Consider the following 14,733-nt stretch of genomic DNA (forward strand, 5'->3'; position numbering starts at 1 on the left):
ACGTAGGCCAAGTGACCAGGTTTAACCCCTTAATCGGATGGTCCCAGATAGGGAAATACCACTGTGTCCTGATCCTGTCTGCTTCCAGGCATCCTTCATGCCCTAAAGAATCCCAAGCACAGTCAAGATGTCCATTCCCATTATGCTATTATTAACTCCTGCCTGAGGGTAATCAAGACTGTCATAGAAGAAATGGCTAGTCCTCTCTCCCTGGATAGTATTCACCGTTATTAACGTAAGTGTAAAGTGTAATCATGCATGTCATGAACATTTAGTTTAATTCTAATATGCTGAAGGGAAACTCTTCTTCAAGTGAGGGGGGAGAGAGGGGAAAAAATCATAAAAAGCAGAAGATACACACAAGTTGCATCTTGAAAGATTTCCATTACCTTAATTCTAAACAAATATCCCGATCTCTTTGGAATAGTCTAAATACCTCCACCTTTGTCCAAATTGGCTCATCGAATCAATCTATCAGGGGAGCCTAATTTAATCTGTCTGTTTGATTTAAAGGGTGTCTACACAAGGCAGTGTGGCTGTACAGATTTACTCAGCTTATTCTGCTTAAAGCACCATGAACATAGCTTGACAGAACTCAGGGGAGCCATAATAGGAAACCATGATGGAAAAGATGGACATGACAGCCGTTGACAGCTTTATCTAGGAGGCAGTGCAAGAAGAAACTAGAATGGGAGACAAGAGAGAAATTCAGAACAGGAGATGAGAGAGAAATTATAAGTTAAATTTGAGCGAATGCTACCACTTAAGCGAGACAAATCTTGAATGCAAACTTACGTTCCGCATGAATAATCAACCAGCCAGAGCATGACTTTAAATAATCTGGGTAGTATAAGGATCTACCCAGTGTGTAGGGAACTGACAACATAGTACATTTAACAGCACCACATTAGAAAGATTGGTGCTGGCTATAATAATCATATAGTAAGAAAGAACAATTTGGAAAAGTTGAGAGATTAGAGATGGCATACAGATAATATTAGAACATAATATGAATGAGCTCAAAGGCATCTTGAAATTTTCCTGCAGTTTGCATTTTTATCTGTATTAAATTATCCACACTTTTTGGACTATTAGATTCTAATGAAGTTGTCCTTCAGTTTCTGTATTTGTTCAGGTTTTGTAGTGGAACTCTTGGCTCGGAAATATACTTCACATTACACATTATTATATTTTTGTATGCCTATTTGGGCCATTGGGAGAGTAAGATAATAATATGTACTCTTAAAAATCACAAAAGGATTCAAAAGTAGATGGAGCAAACATACATTGAATAGATATCATCTGGAAATAAATTATTTCTCTATCCACATCTCTGACAAATACTTTTTTCCCCAAAGAAATTATTTTTATATGAAAGTAGCCAGGGAGAGTTTACAGATCTACAGGTAATGAGCCTGTGTGCCTCTGTGTGTGTGTGTGTGTGTGTGTGTGTGTGCGCGCGCGCGCGTGTGTGTGTTGAATATAGTGCTCATAGTCCATAGAAAGAGGAGAGACTGGCTGTCATACTCAGCTCTGTTGGTCTTCTAGAGGTCTCTAGGCACTCTGATGCATGATGTGCTTTTTTCGGCAAAGTTCCAAGTTCATCTTAAGATGGACACAAAGCTGCTACTCTATATGGCAAAGGGGAATGAATCAGAGGGAATACACACCAAATATCTGGAAACCGGAAACAATCAACTCCCAGGTGAAATTAAAACCAGTACCTTGACTTGCCATAATAATACACAGACAGTGCAAATTTATCCTGCCAGTGCAGATCTGGGTTAGGGGTGGGGAAATCACAGCTGTCGAATATTTCAGTACTAGACAATTTAAAAAGATCCAAGAGTCACTTTGAGATCAAGAAATGCTCTGGCTTTCCTTCTTATCTATCACAAGGGAGGCAAGGAGAACTTTAATTGCATGATGTGACTTGAAATTTTCCAGTGAGGGTCCTGTGAATTAGAGAAAAATGTACTAGTAACCAGGAAATAGAAATACAGTGCACTTGATTATAGGAAGTTATCTTATAGCACGCCCTATTGCTTGTCCAACTAGAATGGTGTACTTATCGTTAGGGGCTTCTCATGATCTCAAGAAAAATGCTATTGTCTGAGACTTTTTTTTTTTCTTGCTGAAAAGCTCAATGACTTAACCCAGGACTTTTTACATGCAGAAAATGTGCTCCACCACTGAAGTACTTTACATCAAGAGAAAAAAAAAATGGAGGCAGATATAAATCTACAGAACAGAAAGACATGCTGATCTTGTCTACTCCTGCCTGCCTGCCCAGCAGACATCATGATGATGCTGATATAAATTTATGGAGTGGTTCAGGGGCCAGAGCAGTGGTGGGATTCAGCAAGTTCGCACCACTTCGGGAGAACTGGTTGTTAACTTTCTGAGCAGTTTGGTGAACTGGTTGTTGGAAGAAATCATTAGGGCAGAGAACCGGTTGTTAAATTATTTGAATCCCATCCCTGGGCCAGAGGTATCGACAACAGTCTAGTACTGGATGGTGACTTGGATCTGGATTGTAAGTGGAAATTGCTTCCTTGTTGCTTCTGTTTTGGAATGTCTTTTTGTCAAAGCATGTTCTGGAATTCCATGGATGGTATGCATTCATCTGTGCTGCACATTTTTTTAATATGCTAAATAAAGCACACTCGTATTTTCTCTTAATTATTATGCTAAAGTGAATTTGCCAATATTTGGCATGCATTTATCGGGGGTGGGGGGGGGAGGAGTGTCAATTTGATCCTCCAATAATCAAAAAGTTCTTAATATTTTTCAGTTTTTGGTTTTGCATCTAAAAGTTGACCCATTTCATTTATATATAACCAGCAAGAACTGCAGCCAGGATTACAGATATGTGTTTTTTGCAACAAATCTAATTTTGTACCTTTAAAGGTCATCATCAAGGAAAGGTTCCTCATTTTCCATGTATGTAAAGAGGTGATATACTTCATAAAATAAAAGTGGTGCTGTCCATCTTGACCTAGCAAATCTGGGATGTTGTAAACCCTTTCAGTGTAAAATGCTGTCACCTCTGTTATTGATGATTGCAGTAAATCTGTACTATATTCACTCATGTAAGAAAAATTCTTCTGGCTTTTAAAAAGTGGAGTCCAAGGACAATGTAACAATCCTTGGACTTCCACTTTTTAAATGCCAAAAGCCCTTTTCTTACATGAGTGGATATTGTAACTGACATGAATTGCAACTTATTAGGGAAAGACAGGGCAGCTGAAGAGGACCTGCTCTCTGAAACACTTCTTTCTACCATCCCTTTTCCTGACTGAGAAGGTCCTCAAAATCAGGCATTGGAAGTGAGATAGTTGTAGATGAAATGAAGGGAAGCACAAGGTGCTCTGCTACCACTTTGTCCATAAAGGATGCCATTGAAGACTTCTCCAAGGAAGGTATTGGATTCTGGCATATCTTTGCTGGCCTCTCAGAATGAGGTACTGAAATGAAAATACTTCTTCAGAGCAGTTGGCTTGAGGATTTCTCAGAACAAAGGCTGAAGAGGACAGTCCTGCTGAAGTTAACTTTCTACCTCAGAGCTGCTATAAATAGATGTGTTCTGTGTGATCCATTAAGTTGTGTGATAGTAGTCTCATTCCAAGCCAGAACAGTCCTCATTTTGAGCATGATCTCAGTGAGATTTTTGGTGGAAAGAAAGGGGGTGACAATCAAATGAGATGGGCAGTCACATTATAGGAAACAGGGACAAATTTGTTATTTCAGGCTTCCCAAACCTGGTCTCCATCATAAGTGTTGGTTACAACTTCCAAAATCACCACCAAGCTGACTCTAAGGACATTTCTCATGCCTCCAATCTACATCTCTCCCATCTTCTAATCCTTTATCCTACATAGAAGAAGCAGTATAATTTATAATTGAAGGAATCTGGGGAGAAAGCTAAACTTATATGCCATAGCTTAAAAATCACCATGATTGGATTGACATAGTATGCGAAGTTCAAACCAAAGAAATTCATTATGACTTAGCATGATACGTGAATCCTATCAATGTGTGGTTTTGCAATTTTTTTTTAATCCTATCTATTATAGTTTGATGCCTCAGACACTTTGTAGAAACCTTGACTTTTAAACTGGAAGTATTTTGTAATGTGTTGAATCTGATTGGTCAGAATCAGATTTCTGGTTCTTATTTTTAAAGGCCTGTTACTAATTTCTCTTCTATGACCACCTACAAATATTGAGGCAAAGGGTATCTGGCAATGTGAACTGAAAATAAAGACTCCTGTCACACATGAAATTATTTTTTTTTATGATCTTGGAACAAGATTCCTTTAATTAAAGCTCTGAACGAATGACAATCTGTGCTAATCTTATTCTCTGTTATATTTTTGGCTTTGATTATTATGTATGTGTTTTGTATGCATAGATAAGAAAATGTGTTTAGAAAATACAGTCTGTGATTTTAAATAATATCTCATTGTTCCAGAAACATTGCTGTCTGTGGATAAAGTTGTTAAATCCTTGGCAATATATGTTTCGGTGCCAAGTATCCAAATTGAAGGCTTATAAAATTTTTAAAATTACAGTAATTTAAAATCATGACTGCTAGTGCTTACCCATGCTGGAATTCATCTGTTTCTTTAGGCAGAGAAGTTTGGAAGAGTAAGAGACCTAATTGTCTATTTGTGGTTCAATTTCAAAGCAGCTCAGAAATCAGCAGATGCCTGCAATTCAGCTGTGACAGAGCTAATTTGTATTTATCATAAAGCAGAATGTAGGAGAAACAAATCTATTCCTTGGAGAATGTGCCTGGTATTTAATGGCTATCATGTGCATTAAAAATTGAAAAAGACAACAATTCTGTCTTTTTGGACTAACTTATACTGGCCGTGCTCAGGATAGTAAATGAAACAGAATCCAAGGAAGGAACCATATATTTCAATGTCCTCTTTCAGGCTTTTGCCCGCATGACTTACTCTCACTCAAAACACAAGATAGTTGTAATTCATTAGCATATTATAGTTATCAGTAGTCAGGATTGTTATCTTGTGTCTTTTCTATGCAATCATCCCTATGGCAGAAATGCTTCTATCAGCTACTATCAGTTTTTTCAATCTGGGCCACTTTAAGACTTGTGGACTTCAATTCCCAGAATTCCCCAGCCAACTATTCTGGGAATTGAAGTCCATAGTCTTGAAGTGGTCCACGCTGAGAAATACTGTGCTACAAGATAATCCTATTTTGCATGCCTAGGGAAAAACAGCTGATTATTTCCTATCCTAGCACTCATAGTTCAAATCAAAAGTTTGCACTTTCTATTGTCAGCAAAACTTCCCTTAAAGTGTCTCAGTACTAACAGACATTCGATTAAGGACTTGACTGAATGGCTGGATTCATGTATATGAAACTAAGTCAAGCCTGGGCTTTATTGTTCTGTTAATTGTTCAGTCAGAAAAAAGAAAACAAACATCCTCACATTAATTTGACCAAAGTTACATTTTAATTTTCCAGCATTCTATGGTAATAAACCTGGCAGCTGGCGGGAACTGAATCATTCCTTCTGTTGCCTCAGTTTATATGCTGTTAGTGTAGGCTCTGTTTATATTCATAGCAACATTTTGTTGGAGGATTCCTTAATTTTCTCAAAACTTTCATTAAAATGGATGATTATCTGGACATTGACATTTGTAACTTGTAAAAAATGTTGTATAAACCCACCTAGGCAGCCTAATAATGTTGCAATTATAAGAGAGAGCGGGGAGTGAGGGAGGAAAAGGTGGGGAGAGGGAGAGAGAATGAGAATGCCCCAAGGTCACCCAAGCAGGACTGGAAATAGCACTAGCACTTAGGCTTATAGTCCACTTCACAATGGTTTACAGCCCTCTCTAAGTGGTTTGCAGAGTTAGCATATTGCCTCCAACAATCTAGGTTCCCATTTTATCAACCCTGAAAGGATGGAAGGCTGAGTCAACCTTGAGCCGGTCAGGATCAATCTCCAGGCTGTGGACAGAGTTTTGCCTGCAATACTGCATTTTCACCACTGTGCTACCAAGGCTCCTGTTCTCCATTCCGGTGCCTTAAACCAGTGGTCACCAACTAGTGGTCCACAAGAAAATTTTGGTGCTCCGCAGAAAAATTATTTGCATTTTTTATATAGCACTAAAACAGAGGTGCTCAAACTATGGCCCCTGGACTTGATATGTGCAATGAATGTTTGTGTTGCTGCAGACAGTCTCCCCCTTTGGGGTCTTTCTGTGCAGGTTGGAGGGAGGCAGAAATTCCAACTTGGCATCTTCTTCAGCCTCCTGGTTCAGGGCTTTGAGCGAAGGCTGGAGGAAAGTGCTGCTGGTGGCAAAGAGCCGGAGGGCCTTGTTCCAGTGGACTGCATCGTGTCCTGGAACTGGCTGACCATCTCTGCCCACTGAGCCTCCAGGCATTGGTACCTGGCCTTGCACTCCCACAGGTCTTCCTTCTGCTTGGAAAGCCTTGCTCTTGGTCCTCAGTGAGGTGTTTCTGCTGAGCCTCCTTCTTGATCAGATCCAATTTGAACTGAGCCACTGTTTTGCCAACTCTTTCTTGTGGTGGCTGCTTAGCTCCAGCAACTGATTCCTGTTGGGGCCCTAAGGAACCCAGGTGGGCAGGCAAGGAGTGGCTGGGAGGAGAGGGGCAAGTAGAGGCCAGCAAGGTGACCCTCGATGTGAGTAACATCAAGTTGGCCATGCCCACCCAGTCACATGACCATCTAGCTACATCCCCCTAGCCAGTCATTAGGTAGATCATATTAGCAGTCCGCAGGATTTAAAATTATGATTTTAATGGTCCCTGAGGTCTGAAAGGTTGGTGACCCCTGCCTTAAACTATTCCCCCAGATTGGCTCATTGTGCTACCTACTGTTGTTTTCATGATCAATTGTGGAGAACTTATGTCACAAGAGTATAGCAGGGAGTGGGAGAGGAGGAGAAAGGCTTGGGTGTCTAATGATGCCAAATGGTAAAATGCATGTTGTAATATCAAATGGAATCTCTGTATTATTATACGAGTATTGTGGTGTTGTGATGCACATTTTATCATTCCCCCCACATCTGCCTTCATAGACCTTTATGACCAGGAACCATGAATTATTTCCAGTTTTTTAAAGCTATGATTTTGAAATTGTAAATATTACTAATGTTAAAACTATGTAAGATTGACCTAATGAACAGCAAGTTTGGTGCTAACTCTGTCTGTAATCTCAGAACATTCTTTAAAATCCTAATGAAAAAAATCAACTGACATGGTAAAAGACATCAAAATAATGTTTTAATCCTCCATCATGCTTCAGTTGCCATTTTATAATTTGCTTACTCTGAGAGTCTTTTCATAATCAAACATAAATGAAGATACTTCCCAATTTCTTCATATCATTTAAAATATTCAAAATATATTTCCAATAATTTTTACACAAGCGTCTTTAAATTCCTGTAGAGAAGTCATACCTTGGAGACAGTATGGTTCATCAGACTTTATGATGAAGAAGGCTGACACTAAAAACTTGAGGGGCAAGTTTTTAAAAAATACAATGCCTGTTTGGTTTACTGGTTAAGACATCAGCTTAGAAGCCAGGGGACTGTGAATTCTGGTTACAGTTAAGCATGAAAGCCAGTTGGGTGACCTTGGGCCAGTCACTCTCTCTCAGCTCAACTCAGCTCACAGGTTGTTGTCATGAGAAAAATAGGAGGAACCCATTTTTGTGTTGAAAAGGAACACAAGCAAAAGAACAGAAAAAAAAAGTATGTTATGGCAGTAGTATCTACACCTCCTTAGAAAGCCAAAGTAATGAAGTTGGCAGAGAACATGGGGTTAAAATTATGCGAGATTTGAGGGAAAGTTTTTGAGCCTGGGAATCTGGAGAGACATTTGCAGAACAATGTAGAACCAGAAGAGATGGACCATCCATTTGTAAGCCAACGAAGAGTGAGAGAGACCAAAGGCATCAAGGATAGCCAGCCTTAATACTTGCTGGTAAAAGCAAGGCTTAAATATGCATGCATCTTTTTTTCAAGAGTGTTGATGGCAAATGTAAAATCAGATACAGGTGGCCTTCAACTTACAGCAGTTCTTACAGACCATTCAAAGTTACAACAGCACTGGAAAGTGACTTATGACCATTTTTCACACAACGGTTGCAGCATCCCCATGGTCACATGATCAATATTCAGATGCTTGACAACTGACTCATATGTATGTATGATGGTTGCAGTGTCCCAAAGTCATGTGATTATCTTTTACTACCTTCTGACAAGCAAAATCACTGCGGAAGCCAGATTCAATCGACAACTGTATTACTAACTTAACAACTGCAGTGATTCACTCAACAACTGTGGCAAGAGAGGTTGTAAAATGGGGCAAAATACACTTAACAACCATTTCACTTAGCAACAGAAATGTTGGGTTCAATTGCGGTCATAAGTCGAGGACTACCTGAATTTTATTTTTTCATACTGGCTGACAAGTGAAGCCAGCAATACCCAGGGTTGTTACTGCTTAGTTACTACAGTTCTTTCCTTTTCCTACAGTGTCATGGGATACCGTGTATTTGGATTTTGGTGTAGGCTTCCCAAATGTTAAAGGGTTGACTGTTATTTTGGTTGTTATGCATCTTTTGATGAAAATGGCTCATTTTCATACCATTGCATTGTTTTAGCATATGCTTTCCAGTACAGGCTATGGTGTACAGTGTGCACCTTCAAGCCACTGTTAACTGATTTTCAGGATTCCCACCAGTGGTGGTATTCAGTAGGTTCTGACCAGTTCTGGAGAACTGGTAGCGGAAATTTTGAGTAGTTCAGAGAACCGGCAAATACTACCTCTGACTGGAGATTTTACAGTGTCCTTCCCCTGCCACACCCACCAAGCCACACCCACAGAACCAGTAGTAAAAAAAATTTGAATCCCACCACTGGTTCCCACCATGTAGCTGCTGATATTAGCCTGGTAGTTTTTCATTTAAAACAGCTATCCTCAATGAATATCTTCCCAGTATCTCACTGGTCTATGTCCACTGTTCTCCATAGACTCTTCCAATTTGAAGGGAACTTGTTTCAATGCCAGACACAGAAGGAGATTGACACCCTGCTCTATATCTTTGATACTAGAGACTGCTGAGAGGAGGGATGTCTGCCTTAATCCCTATGATCCCTAGAATCTTATTGCATTCCCATGACATAAGAGTAGAAGGGAGCCCATTTTCTACAATCCTTCCTCTCCTGGCTATGAGGAATGGGGACCCGATTTCAATTGCCTGACTCCTTGTTTTGGGATAGGGAGGGACCTCTGTGGTTACTGAGGAGGAGGAAGAAGGCAGAGACTGGGGATAGGGAGAAATTTTCTGAATCTGAGAATAAGAAAGAACCTTGGGAAACAATGCAATAATAGACAGACAGTCTATTCACCCAGGTTGTGATAAACATATAGGTAGCCCTCATTCAACCAAGAGAGCAAGAAAGGGGATTAAAGGCATCATGAAAATGGAATAAGTGATAGACCCCCAGGGAAGGGTACATTTAGTAGACTAGAGAGGATGTTAGAAAAGTCAAAGCTTAAAATGATTTGTAATTGGCAAAGGATGCCAAGAACTGCAAAAAGGATTCCATCAAAATGAAAGAATGAAAAATAGGGAAGCTGACAAAAAGAAATGTTGAATGGCCAGCATTCTTATATGAAAGTCATCTATATTATTGGTATTTAACTTTCACATTGGTTCTGCTATCATAGAACTATGTTAGGTGATCTCGCCAATCACCTAATTTTATTCTATTTTTGTTCTAATTCCTGCTATTTCTGATACAGAGGTACTCTGTCTCAGTGATTGACTGAATCTCATCCAACAAACTTTTTGACAGCAAGTTTGATATGAAGTGATATAGATGAATATCAATTATCCCACATGAAGTTAGCATGCTATTTGATATAATTTCTGTATAGGAAATCTATCGTATTTTAAGGATTTACACATTTATATTACAATAAAAAATACAAAATCAAAGCATTATTTCAAGTGAGTAATGAAAGCATTTTAAAACAGATTAAAGTTTGCAAAGATTGTCTCAACTTACAATTCTACAATGGATTTATAGTGATTTACAACATATTATTGTACACATTTAATTGTAAATAAGTTTTATTTAATTTGAAGAATCCTTTGTGGGATAGAGATAGATGTGTGTGTGTGAGGGGGGGGAGGGAGGGAGAGAGAGAGAGTAGGTAGATGATAGATAGATGAGAGGAAGTGGATAAAGAGATAGAGATAGAGAGATGATAGACAGAGAGCCAGACACAATTGTGCTTTATATATATTATTTTAGTAATATAAAAATTACCCCAATAGCCTGATGGAGGCAGAATATATAAAACTACTTTATAATTACTTTTTAAGAAGGCACCATTCCAGGAATTTGGATGCATTTATTCAGCTGACATACAGGGGAACAATAACTTAGTTTGCTCATTCCCTCTGAAGATATTCGATGAGATCATAGCATCAGAAAGAAATCTGTCCAATCACTATCTTTTTTTTTTTTTTTAAAGCCTCTCAGACTTAACTCCAGTATTTGCAGCCCCTTTATAGCTTTGTTTTCCTGGTAACAAGGCCAATCATGTTTTTATTGCTTGATGTTTCGTGTTCATTTCCTTTATCAGCAAGTTCTTCTGGGTCTGTGCTAATGTAGAAATATCCCATGATGGAGAAAATAACAAAGACGATAAAAAGGAGCATGGCAAAAAGGATAAATTCAGCCCACTGGAGAAAGAAAAGATTAAACAAAGCATTACTTCCATTATTTATTTGCTTACAACACTTATGTCCTGCTCTTACTGATAATACGATGCAAACATATTTCACTTCTGACACATTTGCCTGAACTTGTAAATTGTACAGAAGGGGAAAGTCTGCCTACAAATTATCTGGGAGATGTAATCAGCATCTGGGTTGTGGGAAGATGTACAAGTATCTCTGGAATGATTAATGAAATTCTGTACATATAGAACAATACCTGTAGTATGTTGTTAGTAAATGATATTGTAGTGTTCAATTTTTTCCACTGTAAAACAGACAAAAGTAATTTATCTGGGGTTGCTGATCAGAGTCCTTTAACTTCAAGCACTTTATACAGCCAAGCCTGTTTAACTTCAGCGTTATAACCCCACTGTGGGTTTTCCACCCACTCTCATCTCAATTCATCTCACAGGGTTGTTGTTGTTGTGGGGAAAATAAGAAGATGAAGGTGCGTTGGATATGTTTGCACCCTTGAGCTATTTGTAAAAATAATAAAGATAGGATCAAATAAATAAACCAACTAAATAAATAAATAATGCAGATTATTTTCAGGATCAAAAGAACGTTGTATTGCAATTCAAATGGATAACTCCTCAAACTTTTTTTTTCCAGACTTTATTACTGTGAATATCCTTTCATGAAGAACATTTAATGTCATGAAATGTCTTGGCAGGATAATCTATTGAGCTCAATCCCTTTTCCTTACACTGTAAAATGAGTTCTTATTAACTGGTTTATTTTGCAGAACAAAATAAGTTGATGGGGTGAGGATAGGTTTATTTAACTCTGGTGATGCTAGAGTTCTGAGATAATTCATTAACTTGGAGCAAAGCAGCATGGGAAAATCTGGCTAGAAGAACATTTCAACATTTGTAGATTGGTACTAAAAGCAGAGGATACACACCAGAGGTGGTAATCAGCAGGTTCTGACCAATTCTGGAGAATCGGTAGCGGAAATTTTGAGTAGTTCAGAGAACCGGCAAATACCACCTCTGACTGGCCCCGCTCCCATTTATTTTCTGCCTCCTGAGTCCCAGTGATCGGCTGGGTCTTCTTTTGTTGCCCTGCACAGGAAAATGGAGCTGGAAAGCAGGTTAATGGGGTGGGGAGGGAATGGGATTTTACAGTAACCTTCCCCCAGGAGTGGGGAGGAAGATTTTACAGTATCCTTTCCCTGGAGCGGGGTGAAAATGGAGAATTTGCAGTATCCTCCCCCTGCCATGCCCACCAAGCCACACCATGCCCACCAAGCCATGTCCACAGAACTGGTAGTAAAAAAATTTGAATCCCACCACTGATGCACACATATAAACATATGTGTCATTATGCTAGCCTATATTTTGAAAGACTACCCCCTAAATACCACATCTCCAATGGCTGTATTAGAAACCCTCATTTTCCAACTTGCGCTAAGGAATTTCCCAGGAGAAACACTGAGATAAATTTCTCTGCTCCTCTTTAAGCAATAATTGACCCAAGATGGATGATCTATATGTCGGAGAACCTCAAGTGGCCATCAGCCATCTTTTTAGGACTAATCTGGTCCCTTCTGTTCACAGTTGTTAAAAACTGAAAGGAGTCTTATTTACTGTACATGCAAACAAGAGCTCGCCTACACATACACATTTCCTTCTCCCACTTTTCTTTCTTGCAGCCTTGTTTACTTCCTGTACTACCCTTCTTTTAGGTCATTTAGATAGGTCATTTAAAAAGGAAGAGAAAGCCCCACCATTTTATTAGTGGATGGGTTAAAGAAACAGGAAGGAAGGAAGGGAGGGAGGGAGGGAGGAAGGAAGGAAGGAAGGAAGGAAGGAAGGAAAGGAAGGAAGGAAAGGAAGGGAGGGAGGAAGGGAGGGAGGGAGGGACTGTTTCACCAGTTCACCAGTAAACTGATTAAAGAATAATTCACCATTTCTCTGGTCCAGCAACAAAATGGCTGAAGAGAGCATTGACCAGTGACCAGAGAAACAAACTGTCAAGGCTTTGCCTATAAAAAATGAAGCACAGCAAATGGATTGTAAAATATTGCGTGTGCTGGCAGAGATTGGAAAACACTACTTTGAAATGAAACATGAAAAGATTAGAATATTAAGAGCAACACTCTTTATTCCTGCTTTACAAATTAAAAAAAGAGAAAACTTTCTTTTGTAACTCCCAAATGGTTAGGATATGCTATTAAATAGGAGAAACAGTTTCAGGTGAGCAATAATAGTTTCTTTCACATGAAATCACATGAAACGATGTCAAAGATCACATCAAGGATATTTTTGGAATAATTTAATTTATAACAGATAATTTCTGTTATATTTAAGCAACAAATATTCAGTTGATCCCTAGATTGCAGCAAAGATATATTTTAGCATTAGCATTTCTGCTCTCTAGTAGTTTTCTTGATTTTTGCATCCAGTTATGGTAACCATAAATAGAAATACAAACGAGTTTAGCATTTCTCATCAGAAAACAGAAGTTTGTGCTGGGAGCTGTCCAGGGGTGGGATTCAAATTTTTTAACAACTGGTTCTGTGGGTGTGGCTTAGTTGGTGGGCGTGGCTTGGTGGTCATGTGACTGGCTGGGCGTGGCCAACTCAATATCACTCACATCGAGGCATGCATCTCTGCACCTGGCTTCTCATGACTGTGGGGATGCAGCAACAGTCGTAAGTGTGAATAAATGGTCATAAGTCACTTTTTTTCAGTGCCATTGTAACTTTGAATGGTCACTCCAAACAAGCAAAGTACCAGCAAAGGAGGGGAAAAAAACTCCAGAGATGTTCCTGAGACAGGAAGTCTAGTCCTGCCAAGAATGTAATAAGGGTTAACGGAGAGGCAGTTTCTGTAAGCAACACCAGAATGTTTCCTTCCTGCCTGCCTTACAAGATTAGGCCAGTAATTTCTTCTAACAACCGGCTCTCCAAACTGCTTAGAATGTTAACAACCGGTTCTAGCGAATAGGTGCGAACTGGTAGAATCCCACCTACCAGTGGAGCTGTCTCTTTGAAGGGTAGCAGTATATCCAGAAATGGGCAAAAATCTAGTGTGCATGGAATGTTTGTTCTGCAAAAGAATTTTCACAGGCTAGAAAATGATTGTGTAAGAATCTGATTCTGCAATTTAGGAGAATTTTGGTGGCCTTGACATACATGTAAATTGGCTCTTAGAAGTCTAGAACAATTTATTGAAAATAAAAGATAAAGGAGATAGAGTATTACTTTATGTGGGATAGGTTTTATCAATGGTTAGAGATAAGAGGTAGAAATTAGATGAAGAAAGAGTATTGTTATGTTCAAGTAAAACATGAATGTTGTTTATAACTATAAGTATGCTAATGTAATCAATAGCTAATATAGTTAGCTATATGGTTAGAATCATTTTGTTGTACTTTTACTATTGCTATCAGTATATATGTTACTATTTCTTTTTTTCTTTTGTAAAATGGTATGCCCGGACAATACACTGTAATCAAAACACTTGTATATAAATTTTAAAAAACTTGACTTAAAAAAAGAAGAAGTCTAGAAGAATTTTTTTTATCTTGTTTTTAGTTTCATTTATATTTGGTCCATATAGGAACTATATCAGGATTGTCAAACTCGATTTCAAACTCCATTTCATTAAGGGCTATATCAGGAATTTTGTTTGACCTCAGAAGGTCGAGGTGAGCGTGGCCAGGGTGGGGTGCCTGTGTTGGCCTGAGTGCTCTGCCAGTGAAAAGCTCTGTTTTCAGTTGCGCTGGCCCCCTGCAACCCTTTGCCAGTGAAAACAGAGTTTGGGGGGGGGCCACGTGTGGTCCTTGAAAGCACCATTTTCAGCTGAGACAGCGTCCTGAAATCCTCTGCCAATGAAAATGGAGCTTGTGAGGGCTGCATGCGGCCCTACAGAGCTCCATTTTTGCAGGCAAAGGCACTGCAGGCCTTTGCTGTTTCCAGGACAGTCC

At 39.1% G+C, this 14,733-nt stretch overlaps 1 protein-coding gene across 13 annotated transcripts in view; it reads right to left on the minus strand.

Annotated features, from left to right (window-relative positions):
* Positions 1–263: 263 nt before the first annotated feature.
* Positions 264–14,733, minus strand: part of SLC15A2 (solute carrier family 15 member 2) — a 107,456-nt gene continuing 92,986 nt past the window's right edge. For 10 of the 13 annotated variants that reach the window (XR_015740812.1, XR_015740814.1, XR_015740813.1 and 7 more), the window contains one exon: positions 10,418–10,764. Coding sequence is in view for 10 of the 13 variants with exons in the window: in XM_087920426.1 (XP_087776552.1) it covers positions 10,588–10,764 (177 nt within the window). In the remaining 3 variants the exon portion in view is untranslated. Of the gene's footprint in view, positions 1,956–10,417; positions 10,765–14,733 lie in introns of those variants that run through there. The other 3 variants (XM_087920430.1, XM_087920431.1, XM_087920427.1) reach the window with 3 other exon arrangements.

The sequence above is a fragment of the Pseudonaja textilis genome, chromosome 1 (genome assembly GCF_049901715.1).
Source record: "Pseudonaja textilis isolate UNSWEBS1 chromosome 1, rPseTex1.2, whole genome shotgun sequence".
NCBI lineage: Eukaryota > Metazoa > Chordata > Lepidosauria > Squamata > Elapidae > Pseudonaja > Pseudonaja textilis.